The sequence below is a fragment of the Melozone crissalis genome, unplaced genomic scaffold (genome assembly GCF_028551555.1).
Source record: "Melozone crissalis strain CALT ecotype California unplaced genomic scaffold, PUWL_Pcris_2 ptg000046l_1, whole genome shotgun sequence".
NCBI lineage: Eukaryota > Metazoa > Chordata > Aves > Passeriformes > Passerellidae > Melozone > Melozone crissalis.
Window position 1 is genome coordinate 9,417,907 of NW_026535824.1, and position 16,709 is coordinate 9,434,615.

The 16,709-nt window shown below is 51.0% G+C and overlaps 1 protein-coding gene across 1 annotated transcript in view; it reads right to left on the minus strand.

Annotated features, from left to right (window-relative positions):
- Positions 1 to 14,700, minus strand: part of LOC128943524 (zinc finger protein 665-like) — a gene marked incomplete at both ends in the record, with an annotated part of 552,916 nt that extends 538,216 nt beyond the window's left edge. The window contains one exon of the mRNA XM_054286442.1: positions 14,280 to 14,700. Coding sequence (XP_054142417.1) covers positions 14,280 to 14,700 — 421 coding nt within the window. The remainder of the gene's footprint in view (positions 1 to 14,279) is intronic.
- Positions 14,701 to 16,709: the final 2,009 nt, after the last annotated feature.

The window sequence follows — 16,709 nt, forward strand, 5'->3', positions numbered from 1 at the left end:
AGGACGGCTGGCAGAAATCTCCCCAAGCCCAAGTCTGGCAGAGCTTGGCAGGATCCCAGCACCACAGCCTGTGTATGTATGGAAGGATGGAGGGATGGATGGATGGATGGATGGATGGATGGATGGAAGGATGGATGGATGGGGAATGCGACCTGAGTCACCTGGGAGTGTTGTAAAATGTCAACCAACCCCCCAGCGGTGTCAGGGGAACATTCCTGATAAATCCCAGGTGGAGCTGCAGAGTTTCTGGCCTTGGGCACTGGGGGGGCTGTGCTGGCTGGGCACTGGCTGGGTCTGCCCCTCGGTGTCTCAAATCTCACCTTTTTGCTGCCTTCTCTGTCTTTTCCTCTCCCACTGTGCTTTTTGCATCCCCACCAGGTGTTAATGCCTGTCCTCTCTAGTTGCTCAATGCAAGCAGTTGCAGCTGCTGCAGCACCTCAGTGCCATCCCTGGGCTGCCTTTAGAACAGACCTGCCCCAGCCTGGATTGGGAAGGGCTGGATCAAACCATTTCTCAGTTCAACGTGCGAGCACTCAGCCAGGGGCTGCATCCTGGCCAGGAGCTGCTCGTGCAGGTGTCCCTCCCTCCGTCCCACTGCAGGTCCCTGTTCATAGTTATTTATTTTCCAGAGATGAGCTCCACCCACCTAAATTCAAACCCCAGCCACCGAAGGAGAGGAGAACCAGTCTGGATTGTGCAGCAACTCGATGGAGGCACTTCAGGGCTGGACAGGAGGAGGCAGCCAGAGCCCTGAAAGAAGTGCAGGATTTTACCCACACTTCAGGAGCAGAGGTAGATTTTCTTGTACACCTGCTGCTTGCTTTGCCTCCCCAGCCTGCCAGCACCAAGTCCTGCTCATGCTGAGCTCCCTTTTTGCTGCCCTGCTGTGCTGTGCCCTGACAGTGGGCTGGGCAGCAGGGCCAGTGGCTGGATATGGGCTGAGGGAGAGGTAGAAATAGGAGAGTTTTCCTTGGAGAAGCTGACTCAGATCCTACAGGCCTGTGCTGAGTGTGGGATTTTTTGCCTTGTTTCCTTCCCAATGTAAGATGAGGCTTTTCTCTGCATTATAATGGTAACACCTCCAGCTTCCCTCCCAGAGCAAGCTGGGGTGATCCTGATCTCCATGGACCTCTTCCCAAAGCAGCCAGACTCCCTGTTTGCAGGGCTCTGCTTTCACCCAGAGCTGCTATTGCACTGCTGGCCCTGGAGCTGTCTGACAAAGGGAGACTTTGCAGAGGGGCTGTCTCTTCCTTCCAGCATAGAAAGTGGCTTGTTTTTTGGGTGCCAGCACCAACTGCTGAGCACCCTCACCTGCCTCGAGGCTTGGAGGGATTCAGGTGCTCCCTGGACGTGGCACACACTGCCCTGGGAGCAGAGAAGGCAAGAGGGAATCTGTCTCCCGTGCCCATTGTCAGTGTGGCAAGCAGGGCTGGAGCTGCCAGTGCCACTGGGGGCCCTCAGCATTGGCCACAGAGGGGCCTCCCATCCCTGCAGGCCCATCACAAAGTGCTGCCGGAGCAGCTGCTTGTTGGAGAGGCCGTGCAGGACACGTTGCAGGGCTGCCCAAGGACGCTGTGCGGCACCTGTGGAGGGCACTGCTCCCCCTGGAACTCCTCAGGTGCTCCATAGGAAATTTTTGCAGGAGCTTTTGCTGTAGCACCTTGAGAAAGAAGCATTTAAATCAGAGAGAGGGGGGAAGAGCCTCAGGAGTCAGATGAGCTGGGCTGGACTCCTTCCTTCAGCTCCAAGAGCTCTCACTCTGAGTCTCCTCCTTTTCTAAAAGCAGGTAGTTTTAAAACTTTTTAAAAGCAAGTTGTGCATCAGAGAGAATTTCTACTGCCAGGAGACATCCTAGTTCACTTTCATGTAATGTACTAATTAATGCATTGAGCTGTGAGTATGGGAGAAGATTTTCCCCATGGTCCCTGCACTGGTCAGTGGCATGGATGCAGGATGAGGTGAGGGTGATTCTGGCAGTGTTTGGGGAATAGGCCCCTCTGGCTACAGCTGCACTTTGCTCCAAGATGCTCCATTGGATCCATTTCCATGCTCAACACCTCAATCTCTCCTGTCTTCCATCCAGGCTTTCAGTATCCTGCCACTGCCAGGTGTGCTGCAGCCAGGAGAGAGCCAGCAGGTCTCCTCCACCTTCTCTGGCCAGCTCAACACCACCTGCAATGTCCCGGAGCTGTGCCACATGGAGGGAGGCTCCACCTCCGAGGTGCTGGTGCCCAGGGAGGCCTCACGTGTCAGCTCCTCCCTGAGCCCCCAGGAGATCAACTGTGGCTCACAGGCCCCTCTCAGGGACAGGTGAGTCAGCCTTCTGTGGGTTCCTGCTCTGCCATGGGTTATTGTCCCTGCAGGGCTTCCCTGCTCCAAGGCCTCTGAGCTCAGAGGAGCTGCAGAGCAAAGGCCAGCAGCAACACAGGGATGGCCACTCTGAGCTCCCTGGCTGCCAAGAGAGGAAGGACCTTCTTCTGTTGAGACAGAACATCTTCTTCTCTATTTGAGTGCCGATCCCTCCTGGCTTAGCTGCTGTCTGCAGAGAGCTGGGCTCTGGGCTTGCCTTGGCACCGCATCTAGAGGTGTCTTGAAGTCCATGGTGTTGAGTGGCATCTTCTTCATCATCTGCCTTCTTCACCACAACAGTGGGATTGTGGTATGGGCAGGCGTGGGGCACAGAGCAAACCTTGCTTTGGGTCCTGCTCCTGCCACAGATGAAGTCCTGGCACTGCTGATCTGCCAGGGTTCTCCTTATGGTGGCGCAGCAGCCAGAAAAGCTCCTGTCCTTTGGGCTCCCCTGCAGCTGCAGCCGTAGGCAAGCACAGGAGAAGCTCAGCTCCAGCAAGGCAGCCCAGCTCAGGACACACAGGCACAAGTGTGGAGCTGGGAGTGGAGGTGCTTAAAGCAAGCCTGTGCATCAGGACTTCTTCAGGCCAGACTGAAGTTGGTTTCATGGGGAGGAGACGGACGAGGCTGCTTCCAATGGTTTCCATAGCAGCCAGCACTGGTTTGCTTGGTCCCAGCTGGGTTCCAGCAGGAAATCTGCCTGACAAGAGCCTGTCTTGCAGGAGAGGAGTTCCTGCAGCCTTTGCTTTCTGACTGATAGGATTGTTCTCATGAAGGAGCAGGCTAGGAGTCCTTAAAACCAAAGATCACGGACAGAGACTCTCTAACTAATTAAAGTTAGACAGTGGGATGTTTATTAACACCGGCAGGCGGCACCAGAGCCGTCCCTAAAAGGCGTGCCCGCGTTGTCCAAGGTTCTTTGCCCTCTCTTTATTTCCCAAGATCTTACATAAAATACATCTGCACAACCCCAGCACCTCCCATCCCTGCTCTGTATTCAAATGAGGTCATTGGTCCTTCACTCCTGTGCAATTCTTCTCTTGAATTGGGTTGGTGGTCTCGAATTGGGTCAGTGGTCTTAAGGGATGAAGTCAGGAATGTCTTCATCAGGTCTCTGTGACCCTCTGGCACCATCCAAGGTCCCCAACTTAGTGATTGATTGACATCAAGCCCAGGTGCTAACCATTGTTCTACTGGTTTCAAGATGTTCTTATAACAGTTCACTGCCTCCACTTCCTTCTAGAAAGAAGCTCCTAATGGTAAACAATAGAACAATCAGCTCCAGCTTAAGCATCTCATAATCATTAACCTATGGTCTGCCTATCTAACCTACATCCTGATCAATGGGAATTGCTTCTAACCCTCAGCTGAAATCTGAACTCTTTAAAATCATGCTTCAGCTATGCCCAGGGAGAAGGGGGCTGAATGAGCTGAGTAAGAACTGTAGGAGAGCTAAGCAGATGTCAGCAATCTGTGCTCTGCTTTAAACTGGGAAGCCAAGAGACAAAGGGCGTTTCCAGGCCCCAGTGCAGAGAGCTGCTGGATCAGCCTTTGGCAGGGGCTGGAGGGGTCTGGCTGTGCCTTCAGAGGGAGCTGGCACAGTCAACACCTTATGATGACAAAGCTCAGGTTTGGCTGGTCCTGGAGGTCCCCTTCCACCCATGCCCTCACTTGGGATGTTCCCAACCTCTGTGGGTTGAGGAGAATTCACGGAAATGGCCTCAGGGTCAAGGAATGAAGTGCAGGGCCAGTCAGGACTAGGGAGCCCAAGTTTCTGGTGGGACTCTCAGCCATGTTTTCTGTTTTGTCTGCAGAAGGCAGCTGAAGCAGCCAGCTCAAAAGCTTGAGCAGGAGGAGGCAAAAGCCTTAGAGAAGGAAGAGAGGAGGAAGGAGGAAGAGAGGCAGAAGAAGGGAAAGAAGAGTGTCTCTGTTGGCAAGCAACCTCCAATACCAGCAAAGGGGAAAACCAAGACCCGAGAGAATAAGGAAACCAAAATCCCAAAAAAGGAAACCAAAATCCCAGAGAGGAAGGAAATCAAAATCCCAGAGAAGAAGGAAAGCAAAGCATCAGAAGGGAAGAAAATCAAAGCATCAGAGAAGAAGGACACTAAAGCATCAGAGAGGAAGGAAACCAAAATCTCAGAGAAGAAGGAAGACAAAGACCCAAAGAAGGCGGAACCCAAAGCTCCAAAGAAGGGAGAACCCAAAGCCGTCAAGAAGGGCGGAACTGAAATCCCAAAGGACTAAGCTAAGATGGAGAAGAACTCTTTATTCTTTATTCATACAACTCATTTTACAAAGTTTAACTGACCTTGTGTGCACCTTTAGTTCGTTCAAAGATTTCTTATCAGTTAGTTGATTATTGGTTAATAAAATAGATTTTACTTGTGCATCAAATCTCTCTATTGTATTGTTTACCTCTTCACTGATTCTCATGGGACAAATTACTTGTTATTGCAGGTGCATTTGTTTTTCACCCTCAGAATAGAATGGTCACAAAGTCTCATTCTCAAAATAGCTTCACATGAGAACTTGTAACTGCTTAGTTGCACACAGAAGAGATGATAGGCCAGCTATTGATATGGCTGAACAAGGCTGCATTTCAAAAGGCTTTTCTTTTATCATTATTCTACCTGTCTATGACATCTCCCGTGGTGTCCTTGGACCCACATTGTCAGAACTGACCCATGGTTCCATGAGGTTCCCCTGTGTCACCATGGTCACTGTCAGAGGCTGGATGAGATCAATGTCCTGAGACACCCTGGGATGAGCTGTCAATCAGTCACACAGTGGGTACAGTGCTAACCCAGCCCTGATTGCCTGTGTGATCAGAAATCCCACCTGGGAGAGGCTCACAAGGGCCCGGGGACTTAAAAACATAGAGCACAAGGTGAGCCCCTGGTGTGGACTCTGCCTTCTCCTGGGGTTTGTGTCTCACCCACACTGGAACCCTAGGAGCTGTTAGTCATATGTGTGTCTTTCTATAGAGCTTCTGTCTTTCTGTCTCTCTCTCTTTCTTCTCCTTCTAATGCTCTTTCTATGGAACATTTTTGGATACCCTAACAGCTTGCGTGTTTTAATGTTTCCAGGATAAATGGGCTAATTTAATGAAGTTACTGCTATGATAAGTGTTTTATGTGTAATTTGATGTTGCGTTAAATCCTCTTCCAAAGTTCTTGATTTTTTGCACTTTGCCAGTAGAATTTTGTGTCATTTTGACCTCTTACGAATATCTGCTTGGTGTTTTTCCTGTGCACCAAACTCAAGTAAAGGTGGCAGATGAATTGGTGAATTGGCACGCAAACCCCGAACGGAGCTCCGGATGCGTGGAGGATCAGGGCAGTGTGAGTCGCACACAATTCCGGAGTGCGGGGACACGGGTCCCTACCAGGGTTTGGGGTGCCCCGAGTACAGCAGCAGCACTGAGTAGAGCCAAGAGGGCCCCAGTGCCCAGGGTGGAACGGCGGTGCTGGGGGTTCAGTGTGCCGCGGTTCAGGTAGAAACCGTAAACCCACTGGAGGCCCCTTGGAGTCACAGGGCAGGGAAGGGCTGTGCTTACAGGGCAGGGCAAGGCTGGAGCTGCCCCTTCCTCCCCCCCCCCCACACACAAAATGTTTAGAGCAGACGATCTCCTCCAGTCTGTCACAACAGGCAGTGTTGGAGGTGAAATCCCAATTGTGGCCATGGGCACCTCGCTGAGAAGGACAGTTCTTTTCCATGGGAAGGAAAGCACAGAGCCTCAAGGTTTGGAAGGCAAGTGAGAGCCTCAGCAGGCCAAGGCCAGCTAGACTGTTCAGTAATTGCAGAGTTTGGATTTAGGGAATTTTGGAGGTGGAAACCCAATCTCAGCCATGGGCACCTGGAGAAGCAGGACAGTTCTTTCCTTAGGAAGGAGAGCATGGAGCCTTTCCCAATGTTTTGGGGACGGATGAGAGGTGACCCTTGTGAAACCACTGCCTGCCAGACTTGTCCTGGCAATATTCCTATTGGAAGAATCCCTGGATATAAGGACCTTTGGAGGTGAAATCCCAATTCTGGCCATGGGCGCCTGGAGCAGAAGGACAGTTCTTTTCCATTGGGAAGGAAAACAGAGAGCCTCAGTGTTTCAGCAGCAGATGAGAAGTGACACTCAACATGCAAAGGTCAGTTGGACCAGTCAGGCAGTCTATGGGAGGCCAAAGCAGCCAGACCTGTTCTGTTTTCCCTTGGTTTTATGGGGCTCCATATTGTCACAATGGTTCCTTGGATCCATGGGGCCCCGCAGTGTCATAATGGTGACTTGATTCCATGGGTTCCAGCAGTGTCACAATGTCTCCTTGATTACAAGAAGACTTGCAGTGTCACACTGGCCCCTAGGTTCCATTGGGTCCCACAATGTCACAGTGGCCCCCAGGTGTCATAAGGCCCTGCAGTGTCACAATGGTCCCAAGGATTCCATGAGCCCTTGCAGTGTCACAATGGTCTCTGTGGCTCCCCAGGCCCCACAATGTCACAGGACTCCTCTGTTCCATGAGGTCTGGAATGTCACAATGGACCTTTGGACCCTGGGGTTTTGCTGTGTCACAATGGTCTCCTTTGGCTCCACAGTGTCACTATGGACCACTGATGACAGGAGGCCACTCTGTGTCACCCTGGAGCTTTGGTTCCATGCAGCCCTGCAGTGTCACAATGGTCTCCTTTGGTTGCCCAGTGTCACAATGGACCACTGATGGCAGGAGGCCCTGCAGTGTCACAATGGACCTTTGGTTCCATGCAGCTCTGCAGTGTCACAAAGGCCTCTTGGTTTCATGAGGCTCCACAATATCACACTGGTCCTCCCAGGATCACAATGGTCTCACTGATTCCATGAGGCCTCACAGTGTCACAATGGTCTCCATATTTCCATGAGTCCCCTGAGTGTCACAATGGTCTCTGTGTTTCCATGGTGCCCCTCAGTGTCACCATGGCCCCTTGGTTCCATAACACCCCAAAGTGTCCAAATGGTCTCCATGGTTCCATGCAGCCCCACGCTGTCACAATGGCCCCTTGTTTTGATGAGGCCTCTCAGTGTCACAATGATCCCTACATTCCATGGAGCCACACAGCGTCAGTACAGTCCCCTTGGATCCATGAGGCCCAGCAATGTCACAGTGCTCTCCATGATTCCATGAGGCCCCACAGTGTCACAATGGTCCCTTGGTGTCACAGGGTCCCACAGTGTCACAATGGTCCCTTGGTCTCACAAGGCTCCACAGTGTCACAATGCTCCCTTGATTCCATGGGCCCTGTGCTGCTGCATTCCCCCCTCCCCTTCTCAGGCCGCCCTGCCAGCTGAGAAATGCTCCTTGGGCCTCGGCCTTGGCCAACAGCCCCTGGGCTCAGCTCCTCTGCAGCTCATCACAAACACTGCTCCAGGCACTGCTGCTGCCCAACCAGCTCCTGGTTCCTTTAGCAGCAGCCCTGGGAACTGTTTTTGTTCCCTCAGTGGCAAAACATCCCTGTTCTCACCCTGCCAAAGAAAGCTGTTGATGCCAAGTGCGGCCAGGATGAACCATTGCTGGGACTGAAGCCCCTCTCTTGGGGCCCTGCACACAGCGCTCCAAAAGGAGCCCTTGGAGCTCTCCTGGGCCAGCGACTCCCTCTGAGTGGGGCCTCTCCCAGCCGGGAACTCTCCCGTTTGCTGCACTTGGGGATCCTGAACAATGACAGAGCCTGGGCTGATCGCCCCACTCCTCCAGGCTCAGCACTCTGCCCACTGGGAAGATGACAAAGCATCCTCAGTGAGCGTTCCGTGCCCTCAGGGGAATTGCTCACAGGTGCCTTGCACTGACTCTTTATGTCAGTGTGCACACAGGAGTGCCTGTGCTGGGGAAATGTGGCAGAAATGCTGCTCTCTGAGGAGTTTGAGCGCCTTGGATAGCTGAGTCAGTCAGGCCTGTAGGGAAGGTTAAATCACAAGGCCTAAGTGAAGTTAATTGCTGCTAAGAGTTGTTCTTTTGCTAAGTTGCTACCTTTAGTGTAAGTTATAAACTAAGCAAAATATTGTAAAGTTTTATTCCTTTGTAAAATTGCAAAGTCAAAAGGTTTTATTTAGGTTGAATGCTGTTACGCTCTGCTCTTTTGCTAAATTGTGAAGTTGAAAGTATCAGTTAAGGTTAAGATATAAGTTAAGTCCTGTTAAGTTTGAGCTCTGTTAAGCTTTTAGGCCATATTCCTTTTATCCTTGCCCTTGCTGTCCTTGTGTCACACACACACACACAGAGGGACAGTTCTGAGTTAATTTCTGGTTTGATTTCCTGGATTCTGTTTGGTTTTGTTGTTGCTTTGTTTCCCTGGTGTGCCTGAAGTGTCCAGTCAGGAGCAGAGCGACTCTTGCCAAGGAACTTTGTGCTGCTGTTGGTTAATATTAAATCTGGTTTTTGCTGATCCCTTGCTGGGGATTTTTTCAGTGCTCTCAAGCCCTCATTCGTAACAGGGTGAAGGAGCCCTGGCCCAGGCTCTGGCCCTGGATGACACAGGGACACTGCCGGGGGGTCCCTTTCCCCCTGTGCCACCCCCAGGGCCCCGGCCCCCCGTCCCCGTGTCAGGCTCTGGGGTCGATCTCGTGGAACATCCTCTGGGGGAGGCTGCGGGGCCGGGGGCAGGGGGACCCGGGGGGACAGGGGACCCCGCTGTGCACAAGCAGGGTTGGACTGCTCTGGGGGGAACTGTGAGGGGGGCCGGGGCAGAGTGACCTTCCCAGTGACCTCACACAGCCCCTGTGATGTCACACAGCCCCTGTGATGTCGCACTGACCCTGTGATGTCACACAGCCATCTGTGATGTCACACAGCCCTTGTGATGTCACACTGACCCTGTGATGTCACACTGACCCTGTGATGTCACAGAACCAACTCTATGTCCCCTTGTGATGTCATACAGCAGTGCTGTGATGCCACAGAAGTCTGATGTCACAAAGTCACCCTCTGATGTCACAATCTGTTCTGTGATGTCACAGCCTTCTCTGTGATGTTACACAGCTACCCGGTGATGTCACAACCCACTCCCTGATGCCACAGAGCCACCCTCTCTCATGGCAGACTCTGCTCTATGGCTTCACATCCTACTCTGGGATTTCACAGCCAGCTCTGGGATGTTACAGCCAGCTCTGTGATGTCACCATCCCCTCAGTGATGTCACAGAACCCTCAAGAACTCAGTTCTGTTGAAACCCTGAAGTTTCTGGTACTTTGAAGAGATCCCTGTCAGGGACACAACTGAGAAAGTGTCCCCAGGTTCCAGCTAGAACAGAACCCTGCAGGCAGTGATGCCAGGTGGGGACAAGCAAGGGAAAGCTGTCTCTGGTGCTCCCCACAAGCCCCACGTTGGCTGGAGATTGTGCCTGTGAGACTGAGAGTGAGTGACTGAGTGGCAGAGAGCTCCCAGGGGTTTGGGCGTCTGATTTTCTGTTCCTGTGGGTGTGCATTCCCTCTTCCATTGGGGGCAGCTACGGGAAATACTCATTCCCAAGCTGAAAAGGATGTTTTTGTTAAGTTTTGGAGAGTTTTAAATTTAGAGGGGAGTTATATTTCTGAAGGGAGTTTAAAAGGGATTGTTCATGGTTATTTGAGGAGCTTCCTGATATCTCTGTTGATTCTGTCTATCAGTTATCATTTTGGGATGCTGTCAGGGAAAAGTTTTATATTTTACAAACACAAGGGGTTTTAAAAGTTGGGAAATTTTATCTGTTGTTTCATTCAATTTATAGGATCATTTAAAGAGTTCATGGTTCCAACCCTTTTCCCTGGTTTATTCAACCCGCCATTCACGTTCCCAAACCCAGGTTCCCTGAGAACAGGATGGGAGATGGTGCCCGCCCGTTGGCACAGACAAGCCATCTGCTGTCTGCCATCTCCCCTCCTTTTCTGTCCTCTCCTCAGGGTGGTAGTGGCCATACTGCCTTGACATATTCCCTCACCCACATTCCTTCATTCCCTAGTTCTAATCCTCCTTCCTATAAATCACAAGATGGCAATACTCCTGTTAGAGAGACCGCCATTTTAGATACCCTCCCGCCTTCATCCCCATTTCCCGCCTTTGCTCCAGGTGCCTCCTCTGTGACGGGTCTCACCTTAATGTTGAATTCCACCGCTGCATTGGGTCCCTCCCCTGTCATCAGAAAGCTCCTCCCCGGCGCAGGCTCCACCTCTCCACTTCCAGACCCCTTCTCCAGTCCAGCTTCTTCCAGTTCCCACATCACTGGAACCGGACATGGGGCCAACTGGAAGGAAGCCATTTGGGCTACCAAAGGCCTTCAACGCCAGGCATTGCTGGTTGGCAGAAAGGCCTGCGCCTCTGCCAGCAGACCTGCCTCCTCTACAGAGGAAAAGAGTGATAGCTTATCTGAGAGTGAGGATGAGCCCAAGGATTCTTGGCAGAGGATGCGGAGAAAAGCTGCAAAGGAGGGGGACCGGGAGGTGATATCCAAGATTCAGGTGGTGTGCAGTATAAGCAGGGGCCAAAACCTAAATGGGAATCCATAGGGAATAGATTCCCATTTAGGTTTTGGCCCCTGCTTATACTGCACAGGTGCCACCTGAATCTTGGATTCCCTACCTCCATAGGGAAATGAATGACTTAGTAAAGGCTGCCAAGGATTATGGGAGGGGTTCTCCCTATTTTAACAATTTGCTGGACGTGCCATTTACTGCCCACACAATGGTATCACAAAATTTAAAATGGTGTATGAAAATTATATTGTCACCCGATGAATTTATTTTCTGGAAAGGAGTTTGGATAAAAAAAGTTCATGAGTTACCAAAAGGTTATGTTGAGGAAGAAGGGTGACAACACCTCACAATGGACCGCATTACCAGGGAAAGAGACTATACTAGACTGCAGTATCAGGCTGAAGTCTTCCCCCAGTCAATACTGGAAGATCTCAAAGGCGCTGCATGGTCCACCCTCCTCCAAACACCTGATAATTCTACACCCCACACTGACTTCACTGACATTCACCAGGGCCCGGATGAGAACTATATCAAGTTCATAAAGCACCTTATGAAAGCCCTGGAAAAACAGGTAGATGATCAAAAGGTCCAGGATGATCTTATTAGCAAATTAGCTTTCTATAATGCCAGTATTGACTGCAGAAAGGTTCTTCACAGCCTCCCCCTTGACCCTGAGCCTACCATTGCTCAGATGGTTGATGCTTGCATATTCCAAGCGGTCTCAGACCGTGACTCCAGCCTAGCCAAGGCCGCCAGCCAGGGTGCAATTGAAATGCTGGTTGCAGCAAATGTGCTTCCCCACAATACAGAATGTAATAAAGGCAGTGGAAACTGTTATAACTACAGGAAAACTGGACATGTAACAAAAGACTATAAATACAAGAATACTGTTCTGGTTTTTTACCCAACCCTCAGTCCTACAGCCATTACCCAAACTGTTCCTGAAGCCAACAGCACTACCAGCCCTCGGGAAACTCCCAGCAGAGCACAAAATGACACCAAATATGAAGTTATTCGGTCCCACCCTTCCATTGGTGAGAGATGACCTAGGTTACAATATAAAGATGTACTCTATTCCCATCCTCAAGAGCTGTTGAAACAGGAGGGGTATTGTTTTATCCCTTATCTCCTGTTAATAGGCCTATCAATGCCTTTCTGCATGACTCAGAGATAATGCCCTCCAGGAGCCATTTCTGTTTAATGGACCACCTCATGACTCATAGAATGATATCAGCCCATTGTGAGATGCTCCACCCAGGGGGGAAGAGCTAAGCATGCCCCCCTGGATATTATCTGGGCTTTGGGACAAAACAAGCTGCCTTTCCACTGGATTCCCCAGAGCAACAGCTGCCATTTCCACTGGAACTTCAGAGGTAGGCTACACCCTGCTACAGGATCACTGCTCCAACATAACCACATCTGCCACTCCAGGAGGACTGCAGCCACCATTCCAACTGGACTGCTATCAGCACCCTGACCAAGAGAGTGACAGGTTATATTCTGACTTTATCAGTGTTTTTTCTTATGTATTATTGCATGATTTTTGATTTTTTTTTCCTAATAAATTGTATTTCTGACATCGAGTCTCTCTCTGGTTTTGCTTTCAAACCAGAACAAATGGAAAACCCTGAGTGGGTTTCCTGAAAAACAAACCCACCTCAGAAACAACCTGCTCAGTCCAGACTGCCTGGAATGATGTCACCTTTCTAGGAGGGACAGTGTGAGCAGAAATGATCTCTGGGAGCAGAATTCTCTGAGTCTTGCACCTGAATTCTCTGTCCCTGTCGTTTCCCTGCATCTCTGTTGCAGATGAAGCTGCTCCTGCCATCCTCACCTTTTACCTCTCTTGAATGCAAACAGATGTTCCCAGGTGTATTGATTTTTCAAAGTTTCTACAAAACTTTTTTGTTCCTCATGGAACGAAGGGGCCATTTTGGCACTGAGGAGGTGACGTGGAAGCAAGGAGTCAATTATGACCCTGGGGTCCCATGGAACCAAGGGGCCATGGTGACACAGCAGGGCCACGTGGGTCCAGTGGTCCATGGTGACACTGTGGATCCCAGGAGACCATGGAGACACCCCCAGAACCTCGTGGAACCAAGGAGTCCATGGTGACCCAGCGGGGCTGCATGGAGCCAATGGCCCATGGTAACACTGCCCATCCAAGGAGGCCATTGTGACACTGTGGAAGCTCATGGAGCGAGGGAGGCCATTGTGACACTGAAGAACTTCATGGCACCAAATATCCATGGTGACACAGCAGGGCATCATGGGAACCAAGGAACCGCTGTTGGCAGTAAGGACACTCATGGACCCAGGGGCCCTTGTGGCACTGCAGAACCAACAGAGCTGCTGGACCTTGTCCACTGGCCCTGCAGAGCTCCTTGGGAGGCACGGCAGGAGCAGCGCCCTGGGAGCCTTGGGAATGCCCCTCTGGGATCCATGGCACACACTGCCAGGGGCTGGAATTCCCATTCCCAGGCAGGAAAAGATGCTCCAAGTGGAGCACGATCTTACAGTGACATTTCACTGCCAGCCTTCATAGCTTCACCTGTGGTTGTTGTAGCTCCGGGAGTGGGAAATAAATCAGGGCAGGGTCTTTGGTGGGAGCTGCCCTGGGTCAAGAGAGACACTGAGAGAGAAACAGAGCAGGCAAAGAAAGGCAGGAGAGAAAGAAGGGCACAAACACAAACAGCTGCGAAGGTGGCACTCTGAAAAACAAACTGGAACTGACAAAAAATGAATGGGACAGAAATCAGTCATTCTGGAAGTTTTATTTACTATCAAAATACAGGCCACACACCCAGCCCCACACAATCCCAGTCCCACACCCTCAAATTTGGATGCCAGTTCTCCCAATCTCCTTCCAACCCCCTCTCACCCTGGACACTGTGGAATCAAGTAGATTTGTCATGGGACTGAATTTTTCCTAGGTGGGAATAAGGCATTTTGACATGGATTGGTCAATTTTGGGGTAAAATTGAGGTGTTTTCAATGGGATTGAATCATTTTGAGGTGACAGACCAATCTATCTGGAATTCTGGAGTGCAAAGATATGGAGAACACTTGCTGAAATCCCCCAAGAACCCACAAATCCTACAGAACAAATGTTCACAAACCATAAGTTCCACCTCAAATACCTGTTAAATGGTGGGACTTCAGACATCCTTGATCAATTACTTTCATTTTAGTCCTGTTTCAGGTGTTTTTAAGTGATAAAGACAAATCAGAAGAAAATTAGGGCCAAAAGGATAACCAGCCAGGTCTCCTCCCAACATGGATCACTGGGAATGTGGGTCACCAGTGTTCTGACCAATGTGGGTCCTCCCATGGGGGATGAAGCTGTGCCAGTGCACAAAGCTCCTCCTGTAGTTGGAGCACACGCAGGGCTTCCCTTACCGGTGCCTCCGTTGGTGTCGGGACAAGGTAGAGCTGTTTGAGAAGCTCTTCCCACGCTGGGGACACTTGTAGGGCCTCTCCCCGGTGTGGGTGCGCTGGTGGATGCTGAGGTGGGATTTGTGTTGGAATCCCTCCCCGCACTCAGGGCAGTGGAAGGGCCTCTCCTCAGTGTGAATCCGCTCATGCAGGAGGAGATGGGAGCTGATCCGAAACCTCTTCCCACAATGGGAACACTCGTAGGGCCTCTCCCCAGTGTGGATGCGTTGGTTCCTGATGAGTTCTGAGCTGCAGCTGAAGCCCTTCTTACATTCCTCACACTTGTAGGGCCATTGCCCGGTGTGGATCACCTGGTGGCGGATCAGGGTGCTGCTCTGCCTGAAGCTCTTCCCACACTCCAAGCACTTGTAGGGATTCTCCCCATTGTGAAGCTGCTCATGCACCACCAGCTCCGAGCTTTGGCTGAAGTTCTGTCCACCTTCCTGGCACAGGGTGGGTCTTTCCTCCTCAGAGCACCCTGGGCTGGGTTTGGAGCCCCTCTTCCTGTGGGATCTCCAGGGCTTTTCCTCTCCATTGGATTCTTGTGCCATGGAGCTGCGCAAAACAGCCTCTTCCACGAGGTTCTGCTGTGGGGATTTGTCCGCCCTGGTTTCCATCCTCAGCTCCTTGTCTGGGGCAGGAAGGACAAAGAGAGGATGAGATGTGCCTCTGTGACAAAAGGAAGGGGAAGGAGATCTCCCCAGTGCTTCCCCGGCAAGACGGCATTGGCAGTGAGGTTGTCCTGCAGCTGGGGGCTGTGCTGGGCTGGGAGATGGAGCAGGAGAAAGGGGGAAAGGGGCACTGACTTCCTCCTCACCCGCCTGGGTGTCCTGAGGCATTGTCTCGGTTTGAATAGACAGGTGTCTGCTAAGGAAGGCAAGAGCCTCCCTTGAAATGGAAAATGTAAACAACCTCCTTCCGAACAGTTATAATTTTGAAATTATGGGGCTCTAAGGAAACAGATATAGGAATAGGAATAACAGCTATTTAGCAGGAAAATTAAAATATAAACACAATAGTACAAAGAAAAAACACTGACAGATTCAGAATACGACCTGACACCCTGTGGGTCACAGTGGCAGTGGCAGGGATCCTGCAGAACAGTGGGGTTTTCCTCTGAAGATCCAGTGGTGGTGGTGTTGGGCCTGGTCTTCCTCTGGGAATCCAGTGGAAAAGGCTGACTCTGGTCTTCCAGCCCTCTGATTATATCCAGGTAGGAATGCTTGGCTCCTCCCTCTGGGGGGAGCTTCTCACAATGGGATGATGGAATTTTATCAGTCATGCAGTGGCACTCAATGGCCCATTAACAAAAGATATCTCCTGGGAGGGAGGTTGGGTTGTGAAAGAGATAAAGAAAACTGCCCAATTAACATAAGATAACTGCCCCATCAGATAGGAATAGAATACACCCCCACTGTCCAACTTAAGATAGCTGGGAAATGCTTTGCAGTATTCTGTGTCTGTGTGTCTGTGTTCATGTGTATTTTACACTCAAAGTCCCCCAAATTTCCAAGAGGTTTTCTTTGGGGTGTTGTCTTGCCCCTATGTCCATCTGCACCTCCCGTCACTCTGTCACTGTCACCTCCAGCCATCTGTGAGCCCACTGGCGCCTCCCAGGTTTGCACTGAATCCCTCCCTCCTGCCCTCCAGCACCAGCAATGACCATGGCAGGGAGCTCAGAGCAGGAGCACCCAGGCCAGGGCTAGCGCCAGGACCAGGAGCACCTGGCAGAGGCAGGAGGAATCCCCCATTCCAGGGGCTGCAAGGGCTGCAAGGGGGGCACCTTTGTCCCCTCCCAGCCCCAGGGCTACAGACTAGGGAGGAGATGCCTCAACTGCCTCAGCTGAATTGCTTCCCTCAGCCCTTGGCCCAGGAAGTCTCCGGCTGGAGCACAACCTTTTAAGGAGAGTTTCCACAAGGAAGAGAAAAGAAAGGAACTGTTTCTTCCCTTTCTCTCATCCGTGCCCTGTGTGCTCATTTTCTTGTCATCTCTTAGCAAAACCAACAAAAAAGCATCTGCACTGAGGTGTTTCCCAGGGTCGGTTCCTAATAAGGCCAAAGGAAGGTTTTCTGCCACGGAAAAAGTGACAAATGTGGGATTTGTTCAGACAGTTGAAAATATGACAATTTCTAAGCACTGGAAATCCAGAGACTATAAAAACTGGAGTTTGCAGTTGTAATGGTCCATTGTCCTCCCTCTTCCCACTGCTGATTTGTCACATCCCAACTCCGGAGGAGCAGATTATGGAAAGAAGACCTGCAGGGAGTGTTGGAGGCCTAATCCCAGAGACTGGAAGAAAGAGTGAAATCAAGAAAAGATTTCCAGTTGTTTTCTTATCATATTGACCACAAATAGCTCTATAGTCCATATGCAATATCCAGATGAAGAAGCACGTTCCTGGTTTTATTTCCAAATTGCAGTACTTTGGAACATCTTTCTGGATGAGAACAAACCACA